Source organism: Trifolium pratense, linkage group LG1 (genome assembly GCF_020283565.1).
Source record: "Trifolium pratense cultivar HEN17-A07 linkage group LG1, ARS_RC_1.1, whole genome shotgun sequence".
Taxonomy (NCBI): Eukaryota; Viridiplantae; Streptophyta; class Magnoliopsida; order Fabales; family Fabaceae; genus Trifolium; species Trifolium pratense.
In genome coordinates this window covers 27,847,534-27,865,446 of record NC_060059.1, presented here as the reverse complement: position 1 = coordinate 27,865,446, position 17,913 = coordinate 27,847,534, and the positions used below count along the sequence as shown (strand labels likewise).

At 36.0% G+C, this 17,913-nt stretch overlaps 2 protein-coding genes across 3 annotated transcripts in view; one reads left to right on the top strand and one right to left on the bottom strand.

The window, feature by feature from the left end:
* The first annotated feature begins 362 nt into the window (after window positions 1-362).
* The window catches only part of LOC123924660, a 26,847-nt gene continuing 9,296 nt past the window's right edge, over window positions 363-17,913 (top strand). Inside the window, exons 1-2 of one of the 2 annotated variants that reach the window (XM_045977624.1) lie at window positions 363-832; window positions 986-1,055. The gene's annotated coding sequence lies outside the window, so the exon portion shown is untranslated. Of the gene's footprint in view, window positions 833-949; window positions 1,056-17,913 lie in introns of both variants that reach the window. The other variant, XM_045977616.1, reaches the window with a different exon arrangement.
* LOC123891593 lies at window positions 9,532-10,320 on the bottom strand. The gene is made up of 2 exons (XM_045941492.1): window positions 10,036-10,320; window positions 9,532-9,939 (listed from the first exon to the last, which is right to left on the bottom strand). The coding sequence occupies exons 1-2, from the start codon at window positions 10,318-10,320 to the stop codon at window positions 9,532-9,534; spliced, it is 693 nt and encodes a 230-aa protein (XP_045797448.1).

Sequence of the window (17,913 nt, the reverse complement as noted above, 5' to 3'; positions counted from 1 at the left end):
TGACGAGGACTGGGCATATATTATAGTCCCCATTTGCTAAACTAATTTATTATTTTCCTATAGACTACTTGATTGAGTAAGTAAATATTAGAATTATTAATTATATTTATTTATTTTTCTTTCACCACCTGTTTAATCTGGTTTGGGGGTCAGTTCTGACATCAAGTGGTTCCAGTCCCTTGACGATCGCAGTTGCAAAAGATCGAACCGTGATCCTCCCCCTACCAAGTTCAGCGCCAATCACCACTGAACCAACTAACGATCGATAAATTATTATTTATATTTTGCTAGAGAGTCTTCTAGATTCCTGAACCGAACCCATCTCAAAATTATATAATTAACCCATTTGGGTGGGATTCCTTCTTTGTGTTTCACCTTAGCGTTTATTGTTTTTGAATTCAAACAAATCACTACAAGAGTTTTGTGTATTCAACCGTTCATATTTCTGTTGTTTCCAAAAAAGAAAAAAAAAATTGTGTTATTTTAATTTTTTTGTGTACTCTTAATTTATCTTCTTGATTTTGGTTATTTTCCCTTCAAACAGCAAAAAAAAAAAAAAAGACATTAATAGCTAAGTTATCTCATATTTTGTTCATTTTTCAACTTACAGTTTTTTTTTTTTGGTATAAATTTCACCTATCTTTCAACTTCGAGTCTTCAACCTCTCTTATTTCTGTTTTATTAATTAGTTTTTCAGATTCTAATTACATAAAAAAAAAAAAAAAGTGAAGCAAAGTTATCGGTACCCCGTACCCTATGAAGAGATTTTTCTCAGCTTGGTACTAATTCTCTTCATTGCAAAGGTTGGATTTCTAGAAAAAAAAAAAAAAAGGTACGCTTTACAAATTAATATGTTCTCCTTCAGTAATAGAGTGTAAACCCTTAAAATTTTGCTATTTATGATTGCAGTTTGTTTATGGATTTTAATTTTGTTATTTTAATTTTGCAGATCACTTAGTTTTGAATTTTGGATATCATTTTGCAGCAGTCTTGTAGGACGGTCCATCAATAGCACCAGCTGTTGACTTGTTTCAGTTTATTCATAATATCTAGAGGTGAGAGGTTCTTGCTAGCTCTTCATTCAGTTCATTGTTTTGCCCCCTTTTTCATTGGTAAATGATAAATAGTGTCCCCGGACACTCTTTAAGCCCTTAAATAGTAAGTTTTTTATAGAATTTTTATGGAAATGCGTAAAGTCAACGCATTGGAAATTGGAGTGTTTAATTTTTTGAATAAAAAGTTTCTTTTAATGGAATGCTTAAAGAGTGCCCGGGGGCACTCGTTAGCAAGACCCTTTTTTATTTGCCACAATATAAATTTTTTTTATAAGCAAAAATTGAATTATAAGGAGTATAAGGGGTACTCAACTCTTATAATTCAAGCACATACACCTTATAAACTTTGGAAGCATAAAGAAGGATTTAGGATTGTTACACCAATCCGAAAAGACGAAATTTACATTACTCCCTTCCCGGCCTATAAACCAAATTCATGATATGTAAATGATTTGGTCCACTAAATAGGAAACATTAACACAAGCACCTCTAAATAAAATGTTGTTACGCATCCGTCATATACTCCACGTCGCTGCCAACCAAATAATTTGCCGGTATTGCTTGCTCTCGTTGCCTTTTGCTTTTATACTAAACTGAGAGAAGTGAATTTTAACATCTAAAGGAGGTATCAAGCTAGAGTCTATCCACCTGAATATGCAAAAAACGCAGCACCTTTCATTGTTGTTATTAACTACTCCTTTACGGAATAATGCCTCCCTAGTGGGTAATTCTTCAAGCAGCAACCTCCATCCAAAAATGCTAATTTTCGATGGACATTAATCTTCTAAAGTCTCTTCAAAACTTTCGCTGTAAAGCTATCGATTTCCTCCAATGCATATGTATTTTGTAGCTGCGTATAAGCTGATTTTACGGTGAAAAAACCGGCTGTGTTAGGGAGCCATTTACGCCTGTCGCTACTGTCACAAGCTGGTCGAACTTGCTGCAGTAACGCCAGCAAGTCTGCTGCTGTAACGGCATCTGTTACTGTTGTTTCCGTGGTTCAAAATCGTTAAAAATAATTTTCAGCCACCGAAGAGATTACTGGATTGAGTCGCGGGTCGATACGCTTTCTTTAAGACGTTTCGCGGCACTGCCCAAAATTGTGCAAGGCAGACGATCAACCACGAAGTCCCCAGGATAAAACAGCCCAGTTCTACTGATACCGATAAATACTGCACTGTAGATATCGGGCAAGAATTACACCCTCAATATGATGGTAGTTAAACCAGTGCGCTATGATTTAAGTCCATTCTTATATGGTACTATGACCATTCTAATATGGTACTGAGACCATTCTTATATGGTAACTAAGACCATTCAAATTATAGGGAATATGGTGCTATGACCATTCTTAAATTTGAAGGAACTGTGATACTAGGATCACTCTTAAAAACATAATAATAATAATAAGGTTTATCTCTTATTCATTATGAAATAATATAAAAACCTACTAACATTAACAAGCATCACTGCTTTTCGAGTATTATAATGACGAATTAAAGTTAAGAGACACTTTAACAAGCATATCAAATCATCAATTTATGTCTCAAAACCCTAACACGAGCAATCACATGTAGCTATGAAATAATCATATAGATATGAATCAAACATAACACTAATATATCACTGTGTTCATTTATTTTCATTAAGAAAATTGAATAAGGGAACATTCACTAGCTGCATGGATTATATAAATATAATATAGCCAAATAAACATATATACAGCAGTCATATAATGATCTATATGTTCCACATTCTCATATACCACAATTTAAGATAGATAGAAGTTGGATGATAGATTATCATTACCATATAATTATGAGAAGCTTGAGTTCGTCATACTCGGCGTTAAACAAACTGAAGAATGAAAGGGGTGATTCTAACAACCAAAATCATGTCATCTCGACTGCTGCTCCCTTGATTTATCTTACCAATATATTTTCTCACTTGATTGCGGCATAACACAAGATAAGAGAGCATTTTGTTGTGTTCATATTGACTAGGTTTTTTTTTTCTCTTTCTGAATTATATATAAAAAAAACTGTAGCAATCTAACTACTTATTTTAAGATCACGCTTATCACTTAATAAATGGGTGAGGTGGTCATTAAAATAGGAACACATGTTTTTACTTTTTCTACTACCATTCCTATTATTTAGTAACTCTAAGTTTCTACAACATAGTCTATTTCCATTATTTTTATTCTCAAAATACACATTAGTATATAATACATACTAATATGTTCTAGTACCCGATGTGGGACTCAAATATTTTATTTTCAATTCACACATAATGTGTTCTTTGTTCCAACAATCCCCCACTTGAATTTAAAAGAAAATTCCAAAATAGCATAGAATGCTTCTATAAGATTGTGCATAAGCAAAGGTGACGCTTGTCTTGAACCTTCACATAGCGAGTAAGAGCCCGATTTAACAAGAGTGACGCTTGTCTTGAACTCTATCTCAGATTTTTCTCAAACCCGCACACAACCTTTCCTAAGGTGTATCTTAAAAGCCCGTGCTTTAATGGCCCTGCACGTCTATCCCAGTTTCATGAACGCTCTAGGAGTTCGCCCCAAAACTCCATAGGAACCGGCCTCAATTCCACATTCATATAGGTGAGTCTATCTAAAGTACCCCTGAAGCTAGGTACTCCTCTGATCCAGAGTATAGATCTCATTAAGAGTTTCTATTACCTCATCCTTTTCGCTTCAGGATTCATGCCTCTTATAATTGCATGATCATTCCCTATTACTCACGACTTGTTGTTTACCCATTGAAACCTAATTCTTGGGATCTCCAGTCTTTTAGGTTGGGTTACCATCATAAGTAATTCTCAGTAGGCATTAGTCCCATCTTCTTGGATGTATTATGGACTTCATTTTAGCTATTCCTTTCGTCAAAGGATCTGCTAAACTTTCATCAGTGTGTACATGACCCATTCTTACAGCTCCTTTTGAGAGTAACTCTCTCACTACGCTGTGTTTACTTCTTATTTGACGTCTCTTATCGTTATAATAACGATTCTCAATTTATGCAATAGCCGCGGTACTATCGCAATGGATCAACACATCTGGCATAAATTATTCCTTAAAGGAATTTCAGCTAGCAAGTATTTTAACTACCTTGCTCCTTCACTAACAATCGTTAATGTTATCATTTCAGACTTCCATAGTGGACTGAGCCAATATGGTCTATTTCTTTTATTTCCAAGATACAGTTTCTCTACTATAATAAATATAGTTACTAGTTGTTTTGGAATCATATGATAATATATTCCAATCTACATTACTGTATTCTTCAAACACAACAGAGAATCTCTGCAAATGTAATCTGAGATTCATGGTCCTTTTAAGGAATCTCATGAACTTCTCAATAGCATATCAATGCTCATAATTAGGTCTACTAAACCTACACAACTGTACCACGACGTATGCAATGTCGGGTCTAGTACAATCAGTGACATACCAAATGCAGTCGGCAATGCTTTCATATTCTGATTGTCTTACACTTTCAATAGTGTTCTTCCATAGTTTTTACTCTTGGATCATATAGTATGCAAACAAGTTTGCAGTCAGTAAATATATTTCTTTAAAACCTTCTCATCATTGTGAGATTGATTTAAGGAAATTCTCATTTATGAATTAGTAATCTCAATAACTAAGATTACATCTACTTTTTCAAACTCTTTCTTATCAAAGTTGTTAGACAACAATGATTTCATTTCATTCACAATATGAATGTTTGCTCTAATCATGTAAATTATTTACATAGAGACGTATGATAATGCAAATGCTATTTACCGGTTTATAGTAAATATATTTGTCACTTTCATTCACTTTTAATTCATTTGATATCATCAAATTGTCAAACTCTTCATGACATTTCTTATGGCTTATTTAAGACCATATAAAGTACTATATGACTATAGACTTAAATTTTCTTGCCACCCATGAGTTACAAAATATTCAGGTTGTTCTAAATAAATTTCTTCTTCCAGTCACGGTAAAAACAAAGGAAAAACAGTTTTGACATCCATCTGGTGTACTATTAAATTATAAATAGCATCAAGAAAATTTAGTACCACTATGGATGTTATTCTTGTGACAGGAGAAAAATTATTGAAGAAATCTATATTTTTTCTTTTATCTAAAACCCTTAGCTACAAGGTGAGCCTTGTATTTATCAAAAGTTCCATAATGTTTTAGATTCTTTTTTTTCAAAATTCATTTACAACCCATTAGTTTGTAATCAGGAGGCAAGTCTATCAAATGTCAGGTCTTGTTAGACCCTAAAGAATCTATCTTCTCTTTTATGGCCTCTTGCCATATATAAGCCTTCAAGGAAGACAACACTTCTTGAAAACTAGTTATAGATTCTCTTCTAATGTATAAACCATGTAACAAGGTTCACACTCTTTAGCAACTATTGCTATCTTACCTCTTCGAGGTTCATAGCATCTTGTTCGATGTTCTCATCATTGCTTCTGATCACTAGAGTGTGATAAGTTGCAATACCCCCACCAGTGCCCCCACTATTTCTCAATTTAAAGAGAAATTCATTTTCATAGAAATCAATTTCATTTGATTCTATGATCACTTTAGCATTTAGGTCATAAAACCTATAATCTTTAATGCTAATTATATACTCAATGAGTACATATTCATAGGCTCTACCGGTGAGTTTAACTCTCTTGGTTTCTGGAATTTAAACATAGTCCAGATAAACCCAAGTTCTAATATAAGACAAATTAGATTGTCTTTTCTTCAAAATTTCATAAGTAGAAATTTTGTTCTTGCGCTTAGGCACTCTATTTAGACAAAACAATCAATTAATTAAATTTTTCCTTTTGCTTTACCGTTCATCTCAAAAGAGTAAAGTGCAGTTGTTTCAAGATAATTTCATACTCATTGAAAATTGTGGGAATCATACTTTTGTGCCTCTATCAAAATCATTTGATTTTCTCATTGAATTACTTTTCAATTTCAGTTCCATATAATTGGAACATGTCAAAAACATCACTCATTTTTATTTTTCATAAGATGTATGAAAATATAACTTGAACAGTCATCGGTAAGAGTGATGATTTTTTTTTTGTTTCTAATAGAGTTTCAATTCACGTTATGTATCTGATTCTTGAATAATTTGCCAATTGGCTTCAGACCTGTGAATTTCTTTCTAGTGTTGTTGTTCAAGACAACAAGCACTTCATTTTTCTGATTTTGCTTTCTAGCTTCTTCTTCAAAACGAAGACATGTTATCAGAAATTCGAGGGAATATCGTTTAGTCATTTTATCCTTATAGCTTATTCAATTTTAAAGTAAAATTGAAATCACTTTCTTCAAAAGTAGCAACTCTTTTGTTATTATAAAACCATAATTTTTGTTGCCTATATTTGAAGTGATTTACATCAAACCGAAACGGTTTGTTCTAGTCCGCAATATCATAATCTGAGCCAGTAATTTCTTCGGTAGACATGGTAGAAAAGAAACGTCTTAAAATTGTTGTTTCCGTGGTTCAAAATCGTTAAAAATAATTTTCAGCCACCGAAGAGATTACTGGATTGAGTCGCGGGTCGATACGCTTTCTTTAAGACGTTTCGCGGCACTGCCCAAAATTGTGCAAGGCAGACGATCAACCACGAAGTCCCCAGGATAAAACAGCCCAGTTCTACTGATACCGATAAATACTGCACTGTAGATATCGGGCAAGAATTACACCCTCAATATGATGGTAGTTAAACCAGTGCGCTATGATTTAAGTCCATTCTTATATGGTACTATGACCATTCTAATATGGTACTGAGACCATTCTTATATGGTAACTAAGACCATTCAAATTATAGGGAATATGGTGCTATGACCATTCTTAAATTTGAAGGAACTGTGATACTAGGATCACTCTTAAAAACATAATAATAATAATAAGGTTTATCTCTTATTCATTATGAAATAATATAAAAACCTACTAACATTAACAAGCATCACTGCTTTTCGAGTATTATAATGACGAATTAAAGTTAAGAGACACTTTAACAAGCATATCAAATCATCAATTTATGTCTCAAAACCCTAACACGAGCAATCACATGTAGCTATGAAATAATCATATAGATATGAATCAAACATAACACTAATATATCACTGTGTTCATTTATTTTCATTAAGAAAATTGAATAAGGGAACATTCACTAGCTGCATGGATTATATAAATATAATATAGCCAAATAAACATATATACAGCAGTCATATAATGATCTATATGTTCCACATTCTCATATACCACAATTTAAGATAGATAGAAGTTGGATGATAGATTATCATTACCATATAATTATGAGAAGCTTGAGTTCGTCATACTCGGCGTTAAACAAACTGAAGAATGAAAGGGGTGATTCTAACAACCAAAATCATGTCATCTCGACTGCTGCTCCCTTGATTTATCTTACCAATATATTTTCTCACTTGATTGCGGCATAACACAAGATAAGAGAGCATTTTGTTGTGTTCATATTGACTAGGTTTTTTTTTTCTCTTTCTGAATTATATATAAAAAAAACTGTAGCAATCTAACTACTTATTTTAAGATCACGCTTATCACTTAATAAATGGGTGAGGTGGTCATTAAAATAGGAACACATGTTTTTACTTTTTCTACTACCATTCCTATTATTTAGTAACTCTAAGTTTCTACAACATAGTCTATTTCCATTATTTTTATTCTCAAAATACACATTAGTATATAATACATACTAATATGTTCTAGTACCCGATGTGGGACTCAAATATTTTATTTTCAATTCACACATAATGTGTTCTTTGTTCCAACAGTTACAGTGAATTCGGCTGTCCACAACAGATTCCATGTCCATGTATCGCTGTTCCAAGAACCCATTGCCGAAATAACATCATCTTGCTGTGTGGATAAATTAAATAAGGTTGGAAACAAGGCGCGTAGAGTCGATGTTCCTAACCATATTTCTTTCCAAAAACATAACTCTTTCCCATCGCCTAGAACATTTCTAATATTATTACCGAACCAGCCCCCATCGTCCTTGCTACCTAAACTCCATAAGTCGCGCAACCAAAAAATTAGCTACTAACGAACCATAACGGAAATTTAATAAATCAAGCCAAGGAGCTACTTTGTCATTCAAACACCTCCACTTCCACTTACACAAAAGTGATGCATTAAAAAGCTCCAAATTTTTTATACACAAACCTCCCTTCTCCTTTGGTTGGCAAATTCGATCTCAACTAATCCAACACATCTTCTTACAATCTAAACCACCTCCCCATAGAAAATTTCTTTGTATATTCACCAATTCCTTTACCACACAAGCCAGGGCCTTAAAGAAAGAGAAAAAATAAAGCGATAAACTAGAAAGAATGAAATTAATAAGACTGACTCTACCTCCTATAGATAAGAGACGACCATTCCAAGTGCAAAGTCTCTTTTTCATGGAATCTATAATAGGTAGCGAAGTTGCCATTCTTCTCGGATTAGCTCATACTGGAATACCAAGGAAGCGAAAAGGAATCGACTCAACACCACAATGCAAAAAAAGATGATGCAACATTCATAAATCTTTCTTCAAGATTAATACCATACAACTTACTCTTAAAGAAATTCACTTTCAATCCTACACAATCTAAAAACTCCTCAACACGGTTTTAATAGCCCAAAGGATGTCCCAGTTACCTTCTCCCACTATAATAGTATCATCTGCAAATTGAAGAGTATGAAACAAGATATTACTACTAACCTTGTAACCATGGAACATGTTACTATCTACCGCCTTACACATAAGTCCCGTAAGACCTTCAGGCTTCAGCGACTATCAAGAAAATAAAGGGTGATAGGAGATCTCCCTGTCTCAATCCTTTACCAATATTGAAATCCACCGTAAGGCTCCCATTAACCAACACAGACATGGAGCTTTGGAAAACACAAGCACGGATCCACCTCCGCTCCGCCAACCTTCCGCAAAACCCATTCTAGCCATATATGTAATCTAAAAAATTTCAATTCACCTTATCATAGGCCCTTTTCAGATCTACTTTAAAAAATAAGCATTTATCCCTCCTTTGCTTTGCCATATCTAACAATTCATTAACCACTAGCGCTCCATCCAAAATCTGCCTGTTGGGTTAGAATGCCGATTGAACCTTCAAAATTAATTTCCCCAAAACTTTCTTCAATCTACTATCTAAAATGTTAGACAGGATCTTGTATAAGCTAGACACTAAACAAATAGGCCGATAATCCGAGAGCACTTGTGGATGATCTTTCTTAGGAATAAGAGTCAAGAAAGATGCCGTGATTGCCTTTGGTAGAATTGCACAGTGATAGAATTCTTGTAAAAATTCAAATATGTCTACTTTAATAATCTCCCAACACACCTTCATGAAGTTAAAGTTGTATTTGTCTGGACCTGGACATTTATTACTGTCACTACTCCAGATCACATCTCTATCTTAATCAATGGAGAAAGGTGTCATCAAGAAAAGATTGTCCTCTTCAGAAAGAGTTTGAAACTGAATCCCATTGATATTTGGCCGGTGTTCCCACCTCTCACTGAAATTATTCTCAAAAAAATTCTTCATGTGCCCCTTTACCTCTGCCACGCCTTGAATCCATTGATCGCCATCTTTTAGAGCCGCCAAGTTATTCTTTCGTCTTCTACTTTTAATTGATTCATGTAAATACTTTGAGTTCATGTCCCCTTCTTTAACCCACCGCATTGTAGATTTTTGCTTTAATAGACTTTCTTTGAAATGAAGTTGTATCCAAAAATCAGTTTGTAGCCCTTCCGTTCTAGTAATCTCTAAACCCATATCATCTCCTCCCAAAAAGCCATCAATATCATTTAATTCTTTCACCGTCTTTTAAATATTTAAGTCGAGAATTCCAAAAACCTCTTTGTCCCATTTTCTCAAGCACTCCTTCAACATATTGAATTTTTCTTTCAACACAAAAACCTTCTTACCATGCACCACAAAGCCCTTCCAATATCTCTCCACAAAAGGAAGAAAATCCGGATGATCAAACCAGCCATTAAGCACCCTAAAAGGCTTCAGACCCCAATGCTTGGGAGATACAATCAACCAAACTGGACAGTGGTCGGAAATGTTGCGGTCACCAATCCACTGGCCAGAAATACCGTGCATAGTAATGAAACCATGAGACAAAAGAAATCTATCAATATGGCTCATAGATTTACCATCAGCAATGAACCAAGTGAACTTCTTACCTAGCACCGACATCAATCACCTCAATTTCCTCCACAAATCGGTTAAACAAGATTTTTTCACCCTGTCTAGTGTTTGCGCTACTTCCTTTCCGAACTATGTAAAATGGCATCAAAATCCCCTCCCAGGCACCACTCCCCTGCTCCGCATTGTTGCTTAAAATTCAACAAATCTTCCCAAAGTTTTTTCTTCCTGGCAATATTACACGGGGAATATATATTTATAATATGCATCACCACTCCCTCCCTCTCAACCCTTATACCCAAAAAGCCATCGTCGTAGAAGCTGTTAAGAAAATTGAATGTGTCTGTTTTCCAAATCACTACCATACCGCCCGACAAACCTTCAGGTTCTTTCACCACCCAGCTAATATCCTTATGACCTCATAACAAGTGAATAAGATGATCCTCTAAACTGGATTTCTTTGTTTCTTGAATTAAACAAACGTCAAACTTTCCTTTCTGAAGAAACTCGCTCAACCTCCTCCTTTTAACACTCCCTACCCACCCTCTCATATTCAAAGAGACGATCTTCATGGGTGAATGAATTGATGGTGTGCCCTTCTTCGACGTTCTTCAACATCTCTTTTTTCATTATCCAGAATTTCTTGTATACACTTTGTCTCCACTCCACCGCTAATCGTCCCCTCCTTACTGCCTTTTCCCATCTCCGGTGTCACCTCAACACCCAACTTTATAGCTCCTCGCAAAACTTTAGATGCTACTTCCTTCTCATAATTCTTCAATAAAACGTTATTACAATTTCGAATATACAGCAAAGGATATCACTTGTCGATGAAAGCAAAACCGCTGCTTGTTTTCTAGTACCGCTTTTGGAAGGCGGCTTAAGAATTACCACTGCCTGTACACCGTCGTCGAATTTAGAAGGATCGACGGTGTTTGATGAAGTTGTGCGGGAATTGCGAGATGACATGCTGTGAACTAACTGTTGTTGTCTTCGTAAGGATGCTGATGGTAGAACAGAGTTTTGGTTGAACAAACCCATGTGTTTTAGCGTGTTCTGCATATTCTTTTTCTTATGAGTAAACAAACTAGAGTATGTGCCTTTGTTCAAAAATTTGTAAACATTTCTAGGTCCAACACTATAGACACCTTCCTTCAATCCTCCTACTCCTTCGCAGTCACTAACAACCAAAGAATTGTGTTTATGATTGCAGCCCAAATCATCAGATTGTGTCTGACTTCTCACTGCACCCCCTTTAATAACATAATGTGAATTAATAGAATTTGTAGACCCAACTGCTCCTACCTCCTGGCCCATTAAATTACCACCATTCACATTATAGTTGTCCTCATCTTCCATACCCCCGACCAAGACCGTACACCCATCTTTGGCCTTGCTGTGGAGGTATCATGATTCTCACGGGACCATACGAATCCTCAATAACACGAAGGTGAAAAATCTCGCCATTAACTTTAACATCAATAAAACTCATCCACCGCTTTATGTCAAGAAGTTCGGATCAAGATCCTGGCAACATCCATGGTCAATTTCTTGCTTGTTTCATCATCAGCATGTATAAAACACCCCCACGGTTTTGTGACCTGGGCAAAGAAAGTGCCATTCCATGCGTGAACAGGAATACCAAAAATTCTTAACCAAATAATTTTGTCGACATCTACTTCTTTTGTATTCCATGGACGAATCTCCCTAAAAAATTGCTCCAACCATTCCTTCGCATCTTCCATCAGAACTTCCACCTCCCCTTCCTCCTGGCCTTCTAGCAACGTAAGATAACCTTAACTCAAAAATACCCTTGAGAATGAAAAGCATTTTGGATGTTATAAGTCGTTCTCTAATTCGCCGCTACTCCTATAAACGCCTTATTCAGTCCCTCCATAACTGAATTCTCAGCCTCATACGATAACGCAATTCTCGTAAGTGAATCGCCTGCTCTCGGAACTACCTCTGCCCGTACCGCTTGAGCATAAGTTTCGTTAACATCCTTTCTAGCATGTATTGTTTGGCGACCATTTCGAGACTTTGTCTTGTTCTGTTATGTGCATTCTGAATATTAACATGGTTACCCTTCCTCACTATGCTACTTTCCACACGTCGTTTGTTCCCATCTGGGAAATTGAATAGAGAAAGATTGACTGATATTTTATCGCCTCCAACAATAATATTATCTAACTCGGCTTCGAAATTTCGTGGTTCAGACTTCAGACACGCGATTAAACCGTTCAAAGCCGAATATTGTTCCTCCCTTATCTCTCTTGGATGGAATTACCACCTCCATAATATCCCCATAACTAAGAAAAGTATTGAACAAAACTTTCGCCCCGAATCTCTCCGGAAAGTTTGTGAAAAAGTATGTTGTGAGTGAACTGATTTTATCCTTGTTGAATTTCTTATCGATTTCTATATCGAAATTGAAATTATTGTTGTCTCTCCATTTTCTATTTCGACCTCTGACAGTATGCCATCCATGATCTTCTTCTTCCCTCATATCAGTGCAAATCCAAAAAAACCAGGATCCCCGTTAAGACCGATACCTAGTGAAATTCTGGCACACTAGTAAGACGATGTTGAACACGATGCTCCAACACCGTGTTCAACACTGAACTAGACGAACAATAAGGAAACGTAAAACACATTAAACGAAATAACACAGTTATTTGTTAACTCAGTTCAACATAACAGCATAATCTGGTGGATACCAATCCAGGAGTGAATCCACTATGATAATATTAGTTCAAAGCCCTCAATAAATGTCCCGTTTATGACTTCTCACCTAATCACCACCCGTGCTATATTCTACCTAAGACACACCTAGGTATGAGAACCTCCGCTCAACTCCTCTCAATCACAGCCACTGTGATCGCACACGTTACAGTTTATAATGAAGACACACTTCTTAAAACATTCATCAATTCCGTACTTCAAAGCTTAGGAATGGTTCACACACACTATCTCCTTGCTTAGAAGCTCCAGAGATATTACAACACAGTAACACACGGTCCTTAATCTTGCATCAAGGTAATACAAGAAAAGGAACACAATTAACAATACTAACACCCTAAACACACGCTTTGTAAAACTAAATTTCGGCTTCAGTGGTTCGCACAAGGTTTTAGGCTTCCTTTATATAACCTGAGCTAGCACGGGCTAGGTCTTAATTTGGGCTTAAAAACGCTGCAGGTCCGAAAGTTACTTCAAGGAATATTCTTGAATCACATGTTTTGTTTCCATAAATAGATGATGCATTCTGAAACAAAACTAGGTCATGGCCGCCTTCTAGAACAATAGGAACGGCGCTACTTGGCGCACAAGTAAAAACACGTGGATTCCATAAATATAAAAAGGCGCGAGATTAAGAAAACGTCTGGCACGGCCCACTGGATGTGGTATCCAATGTTGAAGCATTCTATCCAACATCTTGCTTGTACTTGATGTTGAAACATTCAGTTCAACATCTAACTTGAATATTTTTTTTAGCAAAATGAGGCCAACATAAAACTCCAACAATCTCCCCCTTTGACAATTTTTGGCTAAAACAACATAAGATCATTTCAACCAATCTAGAGAGATACATCACCTACCTTTCTTCAAATCAACTTAAGCACACAATCATGAAGTAAAGTAGAACATCTTCTCATGCAATTTTTCATTAGAGCTTCTCAGATGAAAATTGCAAATAAGAATAGACGTATCACACAAGAATAACGGAGGCATGCAACAGCGGAATATTGAACACAACTAGCCTCACAGGAAAAACGCCAATGGAGTGAGAAACATCCTCATAAAAAGAACCACCGGGGAAAAATAAATTCCCTCAAGGCTTAGAGAAATAAACTCTCAGGAAGCAAGATGTTCATTTTCAACAGAGCATCAAGTAACATGATTCAACATCGATTAGAACATCTAACATTGCACCACATAAGGCAAACCACAACACATAATACCACTCTTCACAGATTCAGCAGACAATCAGCAGTACATCAGGCACAATTACTAACTCTCCCCCTTTTTAGCCACAAAATATGTCAAACAAAAACTTCATGCACGAAGAGCAATAGTAATGAGTATCACATAAATCCATAGTGCAGAGTATCAGAGCATAACAGATCCATATATTAGTATCTAGCAATCCGTAGTCTTGTAATAGCAGAAGCATTACATCACAAAAAATGCAGCAGCATTGCTATACGTAACACATACTACACTCCACAACAGGAAGGGAAAATGTCTCAACATTAAGCACCACATCATAAAACATCGGATAACTACTCCCCTTCAAGACCTGCATAACAGAGTATCAAAACATCACACACCACTCATGCAGAGCACATTCAGAACATATGCAGAGCACATACATCAGATACTATACATCACATACTGCTATCGTGCCCACACCAGATGTTAGAGCATCTGTCAGCACATCATGCACACTAAATAATACTACTCCCCCTCAATATCAGAGATGAGCAAAAATTTAATCAAACATTTTTACTCCCCCTAAATAAATGCATATCAGAACAAGGTATGCAAGTACCACATGCATATCAGAACTTACTCCCCCTTAACTCATGCAGAGCAAACATAAGTGCTACGACACATATCAGATGCTGCAACATCAGATAGCACATCAGCATACTGCACACTACTAACTACCAACTACTCCCCCTTTTTAGCCAGAAATTAGACAAAATAGAGTCTTCATAGAAATAGCAGAAAATCCAGAGACATAATGCAGAATATCACAATCCAGATGTACACAAGGTGCTTAAATTTAGAGCATAGCCCACACAAGAAGAAAATAGCAAATAAAAATAGCAAATTCAGTTGCTTCTAATGCAGCTTCTTCAAGCTTCAGAGCATGAATCATTCGCTCAAACTACAACTTCCTTTTTCATCCAGCCAACTAGAGGTTATAAATCATAAAGCATATCTACTACCTCCATCACATCAAACACATGGTCAACACTCACAAAATAGACATTTCCCCTTGTTTGCACAATATGACAAGGGCATAAGAAAAACATTGTTTCAATCTCGCATGAACAGTCTTTGCCTGAGGTTCATCCAAGGAGTCAACCTCATCAAGATCAATCATCTTTTGTTCTTCATCTACTGTCTTTTCAGACTCAGTATCTTTATCACCAAGAGAGACATCTTTCTATCTACTTTCCTCTATTTTAGAGTCTTCAATAACATCAGCAGGAATATAATTGTTTTCTTTGTCCTGCAATTCATCTTCAATAGCAGTCTCAGAATCAGAGCTATCACCAAATGACTCAATGATAGTGGTAGCATTTTGATTAGGCTGGACAGGGATGTTCCAACATCCTGTGCAACATCAACGGTAGTAGTTTTCTCCTTGATAGAAAAAGTAACAAGCTCAACAACAGAATCAGAGATGGACTTATCAGATGGAGCCACATGATCATTCACAACTACAAACGGTTGTACAATATCATCAACAATATTATCAGAGTTTGACATGGTGATCTAATTGAAATAAAATAGTTTTTGATTGAATTGAAGTTCAGACAGAGCACGATCAGTGGGATAGTAGGTGAAAGAGAGTTGATTGCATGTTATGACACGGTTATGACAATTTTGATATGATTGCCCGGAATTAGCGTGCACCACCAGCGGGAGGAAAGTGAAAAATATGGTTGCACGCTCAAAACTCCTTAACTGCTATAATTCCTCAAGCAGGTAAATTCCCAATTTGCCCCTTAGCCTTTCAAACTGAACAACATCCAATGCTTTAGTAAATATGTCAGCCACCTGTTCCTCAATAGCAACATGCTCAAGCTTTACAATATTTTCTTCAACTAAATCCCTAATAAAATGATGACGAATTTCTATATGTTTCGTCCTACTGTGTTGAATAATATTTATGGGGCTTAAATTATCACAGTATAATGTTAGCACATCCTGTTCAATATTGTATTCTTTTAGCATCTGCTTCATCCAGAATTCATCAGGGAGTGCTTCTTGTACATTTTTGGGTTCAAATTTAGATACAAAGCATGAGCTTGAGATAACATCATTATTTCTTCTAGTGGTGATTCCTTGATCAGGATTTCCTATGACAAGATCTTTGGGATGATTTTTCTGTATCCTGATAGACGGGACTTTGTTGACAGGGGCAGGTTCTGATTTAGGATCAGTAGATTCATTGTTAGAACCTGAATCGTCTTCACATACAGTATCATCTGACTGCTGAATGGATGATTCAACATTTTCTTCCACATCTGCTGTTTTGGGGCATCCAAGAAAAATATCTTCTGATGCATAGGAATCAAAGAATTTTGCATTCTCAAATTCTTTGCCATGATCTCTTCTTACTCTTACAATAATAGCCTCTTTGTCTCTTTGAAGTTGTAAAAATGAACTGTGTTAAACACTGAACTAGACGAACAATAAGGAAACGTAAAACACAGTAAATGAAATAACACAGTTATTTGTTAACCCAGTTCAGCATAACAGCCTACTCTGGGGGATACCAATCCAGGAGTGAATCCACTATGCTAGTATTATTTCAAAGCCCTCAATAAACGCCCCGTTTATGACTTCTCACCTAATCACCACCCGTGTTATATTCTACCTAAGACATACCTAGGTATGAGAACCTCCGCTCAACTCCTCTCAATCACAGCCATTGTGATCGTACACATTACAGTTTATAATGAAGACACACTTCTTAAAACATTCACCAATTTCGTACTTCAAAGCTTAGGAATGGTTCACACACACTATCTCCTTGCTTAGAAGCTCTAGAGATATTACAACACAGTAACACACAGTCCTTAATCTTGCATCAAGGTAATACAAGAAAAGGAACACAATTAACAATACTAACACCCTAAACACACGCTTTGTAAAACTCAATTTCGGCTTCAGTGGTTTGCACAAGGGTTTAGGCTTCCTTTATATAACCTGAGCTAGCACGGGCTAGGTCTTGATTTGGGCTTGAAAACGCAGCAGGACCGGAATTTACTTCAAGGAATATTCTTGAATCAAATGTTTTTTTTTCGTAAATAGATGATGCATTCTGAAACAAAACTAGGTCATGGCCGCCTTCTAGAAAAATAGGAACAACGCTACTTGGCGCACAAGTAAAAACACGTGGATTCCATAAATATAAAAAGGCGTGAGATTAAGAAAACGTCAGGCGCGGCCCACTGGATGTGGTATTCAATGTTGACGTATTATATCCAACATCTTGCTTGTACCTGATGTTGAAACATTCAGTTCAACATCTAACTTGAATATTTGTTTTAACAAAATGAGGCCAACATAAAACTCCAACACCTAGCCAAATAGGCTCTCCTTTGCTGGAGAACCGTATTAGGCTTTAAACGTTTAACAAGAATCCCGATTAAGAAATTGCTACTGCGAGAAGAGAATAGGTTGCATCTACCAAACCGTAGCAGACAGAAATAACGAATAAATTGCTACTGCTAATTTGAGAGTGCGAAAATCATAAATATACAATAAAAAGCTTTAATTTAGCAATCAGATATATATATAAGGCTAATTTACAATGCACACCTTTTCACTTTGGACAAAAAAACCCTTGATATTTAGTTATTTTGCACTAGAAAATTGAGGGTTAGTTAGGTGAATTTGATT

Bases quoted from the DNA above. Each gene is read 5' to 3' on its own strand.
- LOC123891593 (XM_045941492.1), bottom strand. From the start codon at position 10,320: ATGTCGGTGCTAGGTAAGAAGTTCACTTGGTTCATTGCTGATGGTAAA. The intron at 9,940-10,035 runs GTTTTTGTGTTG...AATATTTAAAAG, and splicing joins TTGTGGTGCATGGTAAGAAG to ACGGTGAAAGAATTAAATGA.